Source organism: Priapulus caudatus, unplaced genomic scaffold, assembly GCF_000485595.1.
Source record: "Priapulus caudatus unplaced genomic scaffold, Priapulus_caudatus-5.0.1 Scaffold206, whole genome shotgun sequence".
NCBI lineage: Eukaryota > Metazoa > Priapulida > Priapulimorpha > Priapulimorphida > Priapulidae > Priapulus > Priapulus caudatus.
Window position 1 is genome coordinate 290,417 of NW_014577267.1, and position 12,691 is coordinate 303,107.

The 12,691-nt window shown below is 46.0% G+C and overlaps 2 protein-coding genes across 3 annotated transcripts; one reads left to right on the forward strand and one right to left on the reverse strand.

The window, feature by feature from the left end:
- Positions 1 to 1,358: 1,358 nt before the first annotated feature.
- On the reverse strand, positions 1,359 to 2,939 carry LOC106807295 (glucose-6-phosphatase 2-like). The gene is made up of 4 exons (XM_014809603.1): positions 2,860 to 2,939; positions 2,502 to 2,614; positions 2,101 to 2,328; positions 1,359 to 1,900 (listed from the first exon to the last, which is right to left on the reverse strand). Exons 1-4 carry the CDS (start codon positions 2,904 to 2,906, stop codon positions 1,359 to 1,361), a joined length of 930 nt encoding a protein of 309 aa, XP_014665089.1. The 5' UTR covers positions 2,907 to 2,939.
- Positions 2,940 to 9,268: 6,329 nt separating this feature from the next.
- On the forward strand, positions 9,269 to 12,685 carry LOC106807294 (glucose-6-phosphatase 2-like). Of its 2 annotated transcripts, none has more exons than XM_014809602.1 (4): positions 9,269 to 9,800; positions 10,028 to 10,140; positions 10,312 to 10,539; positions 12,098 to 12,685. In XM_014809602.1, exons 1-4 carry the CDS (start codon positions 9,550 to 9,552, stop codon positions 12,637 to 12,639), a joined length of 1,134 nt encoding a protein of 377 aa, XP_014665088.1. In that variant the 5' UTR covers positions 9,269 to 9,549; the 3' UTR covers positions 12,640 to 12,685. The 2 variants fall into 2 exon arrangements, with proteins under 2 accessions (XP_014665088.1, XP_014665087.1); XM_014809601.1 differs by lacking the exons at positions 9,269 to 9,800; positions 10,028 to 10,140; positions 10,312 to 10,539 and adding exons at positions 10,750 to 11,141; positions 11,384 to 11,496; positions 11,669 to 11,896.
- The last annotated feature ends 6 nt before the right edge of the window (positions 12,686 to 12,691 follow it).

Genomic DNA, 12,691 nt, shown 5'->3' on the forward strand with positions numbered 1-12,691 from the left:
GATTCACGCATACACCAGCGACGGGTTCTGAGGTGTTCGGCTTGTAAGTTTAAATTACCACTCCACGTGCATAAACAGGCGCATACGTGTAAATTACTTTAATCCACTGGCTTTTGTTGGAATCAGACAATGCATCGTGTTTTCTGCGCGCATTATTAGTGTTGATGTTGCTTGCAAACGTTTAACTCGGCTTATGGTTTATTTAAACTTGTATTGTCGCCTGGACCTTTGACGTGTATCGATCGTGCACGCTTGTGCGCCTGTGGGGGGCACAAACGTAGCTAATAGAGAGCAACAGATGCCCGAGCAGAACAGTACGCCATCCACTGAATGAAGGCGGAGGAGATGAGGAGAACCGGATTTATACAATGTTTACACTGTATCGCGAGCTGGGCTCGCTATTAGTGACTATAGCGGTAAATACACTTATGTATTCTTGCTAGTAATGATAGAACCATCGGCTTATATGCTTACTTGCGTAACGCGAACATCTGGATACTTCTATCAAGAATGGTTGAATTAGCAGTTCAATTACAATTTCGAGAATGCATTGAGATTTTTGAAACTAACTGTTGCTGGTTGTGGATAGGAAAGAATTTAGAAGGTGTTAACCCGCGGGGGTTGTAGCAATATCGGGAGCACTGTTTACGTCACGCTGCGTGAAGTAGATCTACTATCTAATGATGCGATCAGTATAGACCGGCGGATAATCTCTCTGTGTCTGTGTATGTTGTCTGTTGTGAGAGCGCGGTGTGATAACACTTCATATAACGCAAACACGATATACAGAAGAGGTAGAAATTAATAGTAAACATAATTTTTAAAGGCGTTATTTCAGTAATCATGAAATATACCTTTACAAACATTTTCCATGTGAAAACATTGCGAAACATCTATATATATATACAGCAATAATTGCAAAAATTAAAGTCTTGACAATCAGAGTCTGTGCAGAGTTTGCTCAAACTCTGACTTTTGCCGCTTGCACATCTCTTGTGCATTGCTAAGCGCGGGTGGGGTCGTTCAACGCTCCCGTTCTCGTGCGGAGTCACCTGCTACTGATGATGTCTGTCAGGTAGGCGCTGGCGTGGGCTGGTTACCTCGGAATAACGCTGGTGTGCAGTTATGGCCCGTTACATATAGTTTCGTAGCGCAGCACACGCTATTCGACCTCGGCGTAGCGCAGAGACAATATACACGAGTCATCATCTCATCAGTGAGGACCAGCTGTGATCTAGCGTGACGCTAGATGCGCGCGGGTCGCGTGCTTGGCGCTGAAGCTGCAGCTCTCCCGGGGTAGGGGGTTGGAGGGTGAGGCATAAGCCTCGTAGACGAGCTAACCGATGAAGCTTAGTCCTTCAGCTTGCAAACTTGCTCTTCGGGATGCTGTAGAAGCAGGTGAGGAGGTGGTTAGCGACCACGGGCACGACAGCAACGACCAGCACAGGCACGATGGTGTGTTTAACGAACGCTGCCACGTAGAACAGTTCGATCGGGTCTTGTGACAGCGGTATTGACTCGGCGCACTTGTATAGGAAGACAGCCAACACGGCCGACACCATCCTAATGTCCAACGCGTGTCGGTGGTTGCGCTTGTGCTGCTGGCTCTCATGGTATGTGTTGGTGTGCTCGCGGGCGTACAGGCCCAGCCCGAGGCCAAGCAGAGCACCGCACAGTCTGGCCAGGGAGTGCAGAGGTGCCGTGTTAAGATGCACCCAGGCTCGGTTATCACAGAATGTAAGCGCCTTGACTACGGACCAGTCCGGGTTGATGCCGACCAATCTCAGTAAGACGTACAGTCCGTAGGCTCCAGCCAGCAGCAGGGCAGACGTAATGATGTAGGTGCGCACTCGCACCGCTGACAGCGCAACGGTTGACATGGCAGCCAGCAGCAGCATCCCTGCAGCAAACACGCGATAGGTGGCGGTCAAAGATAGGCCAGCGTAACGCAAGTAATCGTATCGCATGCGCGTCGACAACGAAGAAGTCAGAGCAGCAAAAACAAACAGTTACAGTGAAATATATATTTATATACTCCTACAACTTTTCCCAGTTACTAGTACACTACTACGAATGCAGTATCGTGAATCTGACACTCACCACAGATGACGCCAGCGAGGACCTGGTGTGGGAAGTGAGCAGCTAGAGAGAGTCGTGACAGGCAGACGAGCAGATAGCAGATGGAGAAGGTTGACCAAACTGCCGTGTAGACCAGCGTAGGGCATCTCTTCTGGTCAGACCAAATATGTTTCTCCAGTTTCTTAAGCAATGCTGTTGCCAGCACGCACCAGACAGCACCAGTAATCATAGCGTGGCCAGACGGGTTACCTATTAACAACCACATATACAACGCGATTAGAATAAGTCAATTATAATATAATTACTAATAAAATAATGCAAAAATTATAGCAAATGGCAAAATTTCATAATAACAACTAAGCGCATAGCAGATATGCAGCTCAGCATTTAGATAAGCATAGTAGAAGCCTCGGTGTACGTACCAGGTCCGGTCTCACACGTCATCGGATACTGCTGGGTGAAGGGTACAGAGACGTTGGGATGAGCCTGGGCCATTTCAACAGCATACCAGTACGGTCTGTCCCCGAATAACAGCCTACAAAACAGAAAGTATGCATGATGAGATTTTGAAACGGAGATTTCTTATATATAGAAGCAGGTTCCTCGATATCCAGTAAAGTCATAATTATAAACCATCTATGTTTAATTATTATAACCGTACTTGCATTGCGTGATATATAATGCAATGAAGGCTATAGTACATAGATGTAGAGCTAGGTCGATAAGCTAAACAGATATCTGGAACTTTACTGGAAAGAAGCCAGCCGTACGATCACTCACCATTTAAGGCACAAGTTGAGCCACTCTCCGAGTACCCCGATCCACATCAGTCTGATGCCCCACTTGTTGCTGAGGCAGAAGAGCAGACTCCTTTCGGCAACGCTTCTCTAGTATCCCGTCTCATCTGGTTCGCCCGTGCGTCGTAGCAGTCCATCACGGGCTGTCCGCTATCTGACCGCAGTCTCTACTCACAACAGCTACTCCAGCAACGTAATAAAATGAATGATATACCCACCGCATACATTGACACCGCAACGTAGCGTGGCATAGAAAGCTTGTCATGCGTAGCAAAACTTTACCTTCTAGTCACCCGCTGCGACCTGCTCAGCTGTTGCTGACGCTAACAATATGTGAAAGTTCATAAACCAGCACAATTGGACGCAAAACGCGTTATAAAATTTTGTTATAGTGTTGAAAAACTGAGGCGCATAAGTGAAACAATTAAAGCACATAAATTACAAGTATTATGCAATGATGTAACGAAAAAATACAAACAAAAACTAACAATAAAGAAATGATTTTAATTTCATAATATTGTCAAAATTACAAGACATTTTTTTGAATGAGTGCACATATTTCAAAGAGATATGCGCGTAGATTTTGCATCAACCTTCTAATTAAACGCATAATAATATTTTGATGAATATACGTATCTAACAATTTTTTTTATATTTGGATGTTGGTAGTTGAAACATGTTGTGGATGTCAACAGATGATGGAGGGATTTATTGCGTTTTCCTGCATCATGCTTACAGCTGGTATGAAATTCAGCCGGTTTATGGGAGTTACTGAATGAAAGAAATTCAGCTATATAAATGTGATTCACGCATACAAGCACGGGTATCTGAGTGTTCGCTTGTAATTATAGCAATCTGCCACGTGCAAAACACGCGGCCACGTGTAAGTTACGCAACCACGTGCTTGACTAGACAATACACGTGATTCGAAATTTATTCTGAGCACGTTTAACCCGTTAATTAAAAACTTCATGGCAGATTGACGTGTATCTATCTGTATGTGCCCGCGGGGGAACAAGCAGCAATAGAGAGCACAGATGCCGAGCAGAAAGTAGCATCCACTCATAAACCGAGGAAGATGAGGAGAACCCGATATAAGATATCTACACAGTATCAGTGACGGTATCAGTGACTATGTAGTGTATTATATACTTTCTAATCTTGAGTAAACGAGACCTACGTTCGCATAATAGAGAGAGTTTATATTGTTGAGATACTTGAATTACATTTCAAGGAAAATTTCGAGGATGCATTTAGATTTTTAAAAATAACTTCGACTGATTGAGAAAGAATTTAGAGTGTGCCATCGTGGTGTGCACATATATTGGCAGCGCTGTTACGACACCCGGCTTAATAAGTCAATCTACTATCAAGGATGCCTCAGTATAAACCTCGGAAATTTCTGTGTCTGTGTATGTGTCTGTGTGTGCGCGCGTGATAACAGTTCATAATGAAGCAAACATACTACGAAAGCGGTATAAATTAATAGTAAACATAATTTCAAATGTTTATTCAGTAATCATGAAATAACATTTACAAACATTTTCCATGTGAAAAACATTGTTAAACATCTATATACAACAATGATATCATTGCAATACTTTAAGAAACAGTCTTGACAATCGAGAGTCTGAAAATCAAACGTCTGTGCAGTTGTTCAAACTCTGACTTTTGCCGCTTGCACATCTCTTGTGCATTGCTAAGCGCGGGTGCGTTCAACGCTCCCTTCTCGTGCTGAGTCACCTGCTACTGATGATGTCATTCAGGTAGGGTCTGGCGTGGCTGGTCACCTCGGTATAACGCTGGTGCAGTCATGGCCAGTAACATATAGTTCGTAGCGCAGCACACGCTATTCGGCCGGCGTAGCGCAGAGACAATATACACGAGTCCATCATCTCATCAGCTGAGGACCAGCTGTGATCTAGCGTGACGCTAGATGGCGCGCGGGTCGCTGCTTGGCGCTGAAGCTGCAGCTCTCCCGGGGTAGGAGGATGAGGCATAAGCCTCGTAGACGAGCTAACCGATGAAGCTAAGTTCTTCAGCTTGCAAACTTGCTCTTCGGGATGCTGTAGAAGCAGGTGAGGAGGTGGTTAGCGACCACGGGCACGACAGCAACGACCAGCACAGGCACGATGGTGTGTTTAACGAACGCTGCCACGTAGAACAGTTCGATCGGGTCTTGTGACAGCGGTATTGACTCGGCGTACTTGTATAGGAAGACACACCGGCCGACACCATCCTAATTGTCCAACGCGTGTCGGTGGTTGCGCTTGTGCTGCTGGCTCTCATGGTATGTGTTGGTGTGCTCGCGGGCGTACAGGCCCAGCCCGCAGGCCAAGCAGGAGCACCGCAACAGTCTGGCCAGGGAGTGCAGAGGGTGCCGTGTTAAGATGCACCAGGCTCGTTATCACAGAATGTAAGCGCCTTGACTACCGGAACCAGTCCGGTTGATCCGACCAATCTCAGTAAGACGTACAGTCCGTAGGCTCCAGCCAGCAGCAGGGCAGACGTAATGATGTAAGGGTGCGCACTCGCACCGCTGACAGCGCAACGGTTGACATGGCAGCCAGCAGCAGCATCCCTGCAGCAAACACGCGATAGGTGGCGGTCAAAGATAGGCCAGCGTAACGCAAGGAATCGTATCGCATGCGCGTCGACAATGAAGAAGTCGCAGCAAAAACAAACAGTTATACAGTGAAATCTATATATATACTCCTACAACTTTTCCCAGTTACTAGTACACTACTACGAATGCAGTATCGTGAATCTGACACTCACCACAGATGGCGCCAGCGATGACCTGGTGTGGGAAGTGAGGCAGCTAGAGAGAGTCGTGACAGACAGACGAGCAGATAGCAGATGGAGAAGGTTGACCAAACTGCCGTGTAGACCAGCGTAGGGCATCTCTTTCTGGTCAGACCAAATATGTTTCTCCAGTTTCTTAAGCAATGCTGTTGCCAGCACGCACCAGACAGCACCAGTAATCATAGCGTGGCCAGACGGGTTCCTATTAACACCACATATACAACGCGATTAGAATAAGTCAATTATAATATAATTACTAATAAAATAATGCAAAAATTATAGCAAATGGCAAAATTTCATAATAACAACTAACGCGCATAGCAGATATGGCAGCTCAGCATTTAGATAAGCATAGTAGAAGCCTCGGTGTACGTACCAGGTCCGGTCTCACACGTCATCGATACTGCTGGTGAAGGGTACAGAGACGTTGGGATGAGCCTGGGCCATTTCAACAGCATACCAGTACGGTCTGTCCCCCGAATAACAGCCTACAAAACAGAAAGTATGCATGATGAGATTTTGAAACGGAGATTGATTATATATAGAAGCAGGTTCCTCGATATCCAGTAAAGTCATAATTATAAACCATCTATGTTTAATTATTATAACCGTACTTGCATTGCGTGATATATAATGCAATGAAGGCTATAGTACATAGATGTAGAGCTAGGTCGATAAGCTAAACAGATATCTGGAACTTTACTGGAAAGAAGCCAGCCGTCACGATCACTCACCATTTAAGGCACAAGTTGAGCCACTCTCCGAGTACCCCGCGATCCACATCAGTCTGATGCCCCACTTGTTGCTGAGGGAAGAGCAGGGGAAGTAGAACGAAACAGCTTGGCGGATCACCGTATCTCGACCAGGCGACACAGCGACTTGCCTTTCCTCTCTACCTGCCATCAGGTACTGCAGTCCACCGATGAACTCCAGTCCTTTCCAATCAAGCATCTCCATCGGCGTGAAGTTTTCCGTTCGAATTGCGTCCATAGCTTCTCTATTCGATCGATAAAGTATTTTCTCGCAAATCTTGTAGTTCTCGATGTGTTGTGTTGCGGTACTTGGTAGCGCGCTGCCTTATATACACGCGGCGCTGCATCCAGGCACTCGTAAACAATGGCACGGCGGACTAATGTAAACTCGCGCTACCGCCCGGTGACCGCGGAGTGTTGTTCATTTCGTTTCCTGACACACGGTGGCGTTGTTTGCTCGACACGTGAACCTGTGAGTTCATCTGTAGGTTTAAAGGAATCTTCAGATCGTGCTGACTGCGTGTCATTGGTGTAGTAAAAACTGCGTTGCATTAGAGAGTATACTAAGCACACCCCAGAAGGAAATAATGCCACACGGAGGTCGCAGATTGTGGTGTCTATCATCGGATCCGGCAATGAAGGAGGGGTAATTTTGTCCTATACAATTCACCAAAGAAAAAAATGGACGGATTTTTCGTTCTTTGTATATACTCTACTGATATATATATATATATGTATATATATATTATATATATAAGTATATATATATATATATATATATATATAATATATATATAGTATAGTATAGCACATTGTTCGACATGTCCTTACAAGTCTGTGCGGCTATATAGGCTTGTCTAGCGTTGACGTATATTAAAATGCAAGAAATGTGCTTTTATTTATAATGAAGAAACTTTTTATGGGAGATGCCTACTCCTCCGCAATCCGCCCGCTCACACTTTGTCAGTCAATTATAATCGATCTGTGCTCTACTCTTAACCCCAAGAAATGGATCTAGTGACTAAGCTCGGCCTCGGCGTATCCGTTGGCATTGCATTGCAGACTTGGCATCGCGCCAGGGCAGCGCGCGCGAGCGCACACGGGTAACACGGGTAGCGTGCACACAAACACCTCATCACCTCATCACGAACTAGACACGTGGTTTAGACAGGAAGCAGCCTAGCGGTGTATGCCTGGATCCGCCCAGCAGCTGCTGTTTATGCGCTCTGAAAGCTAGACTACGGTGTCAGGAGAAGGTCAACTCTGGCAGCTGTATTACTCCCTCGCAGCTGGCAGTTTCCTTTGACAACAAAAATATTTGTATGCTCGAGCGTTATCATCTCTCGCAACCTTCAGAAACTCAGATTGATGGTGACTCGATTTGATGGCAAATAATAACAATATAATAAATAATAATATAACATTGTATAAGGATAGTAATAATATAAGGAAATAATATAACGTAGTATAAATATAACATATATAACAATATAACAATTAATAATAACAATAATGACATTATTAACCCCTGACAATATGTATATGATACGAACTATAACAATAGTTGGTAACAACTTGCAGTGTCAACAACAGTGTTGATTGCAACGTTACTGTAACAATGCAGTCGACTATTCTATCATATTTTGGCATGAGATTTTCTTGCTAACCTACTAAACCATTACCCACGCATAAACCGCCCTGCGCCATATGTGGAATAGCTTGGTATGATGTTTCTACTTGGTTATTCGCAGTGATGAATATATTACGTTCACATTACAGTTCACAAACGGAACACATTATATTGCACCCTGAATGTCCGAATTTCTCAGTTTTTTTCACGTAAACAACTACTGGGCCGGGCGGAACCGCGGTGACTAGGAGGTGAAGTTTTGCTACGCATGACAAGCTTTCTATGCCACGCTTCGTTACTGTGTTAACGTATGCGGTGGGTACTTCCTTCACTTTATTACGTTGCTGTTGTGAGTAGAGACCGGTCATGCAGAGGACAGACCGTATTTGACGGCAGATATCTAGGGTTCAAGTGTACCGCATGCGCGCGCGCAAGACTTTGTTATTGCACGTGGGAGAGTCGTGATTTGCGCATGCCATCACGGTACGTGTAGCTCCCATGTGATCTGCGCATGCGTGCGACATACGATATTGTTACAGATGTAGCGTTAAAAAGGATGACACGACACACGTAGATTCCGCGTGCGTAGTTTTTTTGCTGGTTCCTCTTAAGATAATAGATTGGTCACGGTAAGGTCGGGGAGGTCTCTCCTGACCTTCACGTTCAGAGCAAGGTAGATGTGCACGTAGACACTAATATATAGAGTGTTATAGTTTTATAACTCTATATATTAGTGCAAGCGTGCAACAGTCGCGCCGCGAGAGCAATGGCAGCCGGTAATGCAATGGTAGGAAACTATCGGCGATAATAGGTGAAAGAGAGTAGGCCTATAGTATAGAAACATTAAGAATTTTGTACTAAGTAAATAGATTTCGTATTTAGTTAGCATTATATTTTATTGAAACGCTTCAAGTGCCTGTGTGGGTTAGGATCACGTGTGATTCACGCGCACCAGGTTTGATTTAGAATCAGATTAGCCATCACCAAGTCTAGTCATCAATGACGGTTCAGCAGTAACCTAATCGCCACAGAAAGTAAGAGTGTATAGTGTTTGCACAGCAAGCGCGCAGACGCTCACATTAGCGGAGGCACCAAAGTTTCCGCTGCGCATGATTCATCTTAACGAAATCTAGAACTTGTAAAAAATGCCGAGACGCACGCTGCAATCTGCATTCCTGTAGCGTTTTACTCCACCAGTGACACGCAGTCAGCACGATCTGGGAGCTCCTAACCTATAGATGAACTCTCAGCGACACGTGTACTGAAAGCAGCGCCACCGCGTGGCAGTGAACGTGATTATCATGAAGTCACCGAGCGGTGAGCGCGTGTTCCGTGCACATACCACGCGTGCTATTGTTTACGTGTGCGCATGCTTGGATGCAGCGCCGCGTGTATATAAGGCAGCGCGCTACCAAGTACCGCAACACAACACATCGAGAACTACGATATTTGTCAGAAAAGATTTTATCGATCGAATAGAGAAGCTATGGACGCAGTTCGAACGGAAAGCTTCACGCCGATGGAGATGCTTGATTGGAAGGGACTGGAGTTCATCGGTGGACTGCAGAACCTGATGGCAGGTAGAGAGGAACAGCTGTTCGCCTGGTCGAGATACGGTGATCCGGCCAAGCTGTTTGTCGTCTACTTCCCGCTGCTCTTCTGCCTCAGCAACAAGTGGGGCATCAGACTGATGTGGATCGGGGTACTCGGAGAGTGGCTCAACTTGTGCCTTAAATGGTGAGTGATCGTACGTCTGGCTTCTTTCCAGTAATGTTCCAGATATCTGTTTAGCTTATCGACCTAGCTCTACATCTATGTACTATAGCTTCAACTGCATTATATATCGCTCAATGCAACTACGGTTATAGTACTGAACATAGATGGTTTCTAATAGCTTTACTGGATATCGAGGAACCTGCAATCTCCGTTTCAAAATCTCATCATGCATACTTTCTGTTTTGTAGGCTGTTATTCGGGGACAGGCCGTACTGGTATGCTGTTGAAATGGCCCAGGCTCATCCCAACGTCTCTGTACCCTTCACCCAGCAGTACCCGATGACGTGTGAGACCGGACCTGGTACGTACACCGAAGCTTCTACTAATAAATGCTGAGCTGCATATATGCTATGCGTTTGACATTACGAGATATTGCGATTTGTTGTATTTTTTGAATTATTTCATGAGCAATTTATTGTTTTATACATAATTATTATATTATAATCGCGTTGTATAATGTGGTTGTTGATAGGTAACCCGTCTGGCCACGCTATGATTACTGGTGCTGTCTGGTGCGTGCTGGCAACAGCATTGCTTAAGAAACTGGAGAAGCACGTTTGGTCCGACCAGAAGAGATGCCCTACGCTGGTCTACACGGCAGTTTGGTCAACCTTCTCCATCTGCTATCTGCTCGTCTGCCTGTCACGACTCTCTCTAGCTGCTCACTTCCCACACCAGGTCATCGCTGGCGTCATCTGTGGTGAGTGTCAGATTCACGATACTGCATTCGTAGTAGTGTACTAGTAACTGAAAAAAAGTTGTAGGAGTATATATATAGAGATTTCACTGTAACTGTTTGTTTTTGCTGCTCTGACTTCTTCGTTGTCGAAAAGCAGCGCCACCGCGTGGCAGTGAACGTGATTATCATGAAGTCACCGAGCGGTGAGCGCGTGTTCCGTGCACATACCACGCGTGCTATTGTTTACGTGTGCGCATGCCTGGATGCAGCGCCGCGTGTATATAAGGCAGCGCGCTACCAAGTACCGCAACACAACACATCGAGAACTACGATATTTGTCAGAAAAGATTTTATCGATCGAATAGAAAAGCTATGGACGCAGTTCGAACGGAAAGCTTCACGCCGATGGAGATGCTTGATTGGAAGGGACTGGAGTTCATCGGTGGACTGCAGAACCTGATGGCAGGTAGAGAGGAACAGCTGTTCGCCTGGTCGAGATACGGTGATCCGGCCAAGCTGTTTGTCGTCTACTTCCCGCTGCTCTTCTGCCTCAGCAACAAGTGGGGCATCAGACTGATGTGGATCGGGGTACTCGGAGAGTGGCTGAACTTGTGCCTTAAATGGTGAGTGATCGTACGTCTGGCTTCTTTCCAGAAATGTTCCAGATATCTGTTTAGCTTATCGACCTAGCTATACATCTATGTACTATAGCTTCAACTGCATTATATCTTATATCTGCATCGCTCAATGCAACTACTGTTATAGTACTGAACATAGATGGTTTCTAACAGCTTTACTGGATATCTCCTTTTATATAAGCAATCTCCGTTTCAAACTCTCATCATGCATACTTTCTGTTTTGTAGGCTGTTATTCGGGGACAGGCCGTACTGGTATGCTGTTGAAATGGCCCAGGCTCATCCCAACGTCTCTGTACCCTTCACCCAGCAGTACCCGATGACGTGTGAGACCGGACCTGGTACGTACACCGAGGCTTCTACTAATAAATGCTGAGCTGCATATCTGCTATGCGTTTGATATTACGAGATATTGCGATTTGTTGTATTCTTTGCATTATTTCATGAGCAATTATATTGTTTTATACATGATTATTATATTCTAATCGCGTTGTATAATGTGGTTGTTAATAGGTAACCCGTCTGGCCACGCTATGATTACTGGTGCTGTCTGGTGCGTGCTGGCAACAGCATTGCTTAAGAAACTGGAGAAACATATTTGGTCCGACCAGAAGAGATGCCCTACGCTGGTCTACACGGCAGTTTGGTCAACCTTCTCCATCTGCTATCTGCTCGTCTGTCTGTCACGACTCTCTCTAGCTGCTCACTTCCCACACCAGGTCATCGCTGGCGTCATCTGTGGTGAGTGTCAGATTCACGATACTGCATTCGTAGTAGTGTACTAGTAACTGAAAAAAAGTTGTAGGAGTATATATATAGAGATTTCACTGTAACTGTTTGTTTTTGCTGCTCTGACTTCTTCGTTGTCGACGCGCGTGCGATACGATTCCTTGCGTTACGCTGGCCTATCATTGACCGCCACCTATCGCGTGTTTGCTGCAGGGATGCTGCTGCTGGCTGCCATGTCAACCGTTGCGCTGTCAGCGGTGCGAGTGCGCACCTACATCATTACGTCTGCCCTGCTGCTGGCTGGAGCCTACGGACTGTACGTCTCACTGAGATTGGTCGGCATCAACCCGGACTGGTCCGTAGTCAAGGCGCTTACATTCTGTGATAACCGAGCCTGGGTGCATCTTAACACGGCACCTCTGCACTCCCTGGCCAGACTGTGCGGTGCTCTGCTTGGCCTCGGGCTGGGCCTGTACGCCCGCGAGCACACCAACGCATACCATGAGAGCCAGCAGCACAAGCGCAACCACCAACACGCGTTGGACATTAGGATGGTGTCGGCCGTGTTGGCTGTCTTCCTATACAAGTGCGCCGAGTCAATACCGCTGTCACAAGACCCGATCGAACTGTTCTACGTGGCAGCGTTCGTAAAACACACCATCGTGCCTGTGCTGGTCGTTGCTGTCGTGCCCGTGGTCGCTAACCACCTCCTCACCTGCTTCTACAGCATCCCGAAGAGCAAGTTTGCAAGCTGAAGGACTTAGCTTCATCGGTTAGCTCGTCTACGAGGCTTATGCCTCATCCTCC

Coding starts and splice junctions, on each gene's coding strand:
- LOC106807295 (XM_014809603.1), bottom strand. CDS start 2,906: ATGTGGATCGGGGTACTCGGAGAGTGGCTCAACTTGTGCCTTAAATG. Junction 2,329..2,501: donor GACGTGTGAGACCGGACCTG/GTACGTACACCG, acceptor GGTTGTTAATAG/GTAACCCGTCTGGCCACGCT. Junction 1,901..2,100: donor CCTCGCTGGCGTCATCTGTG/GTGAGTGTCAGA, acceptor TGTTTGCTGCAG/GGATGCTGCTGCTGGCTGCC.
- LOC106807294 (XM_014809602.1), top strand. CDS start 9,550: ATGGACGCAGTTCGAACGGAAAGCTTCACGCCGATGGAGATGCTTGAT. Junction 9,801..10,027: donor CTCAACTTGTGCCTTAAATG/GTGAGTGATCGT, acceptor TCTGTTTTGTAG/GCTGTTATTCGGGGACAGGC. Junction 10,540..12,097: donor CATCGCTGGCGTCATCTGTG/GTGAGTGTCAGA, acceptor TGTTTGCTGCAG/GGATGCTGCTGCTGGCTGCC.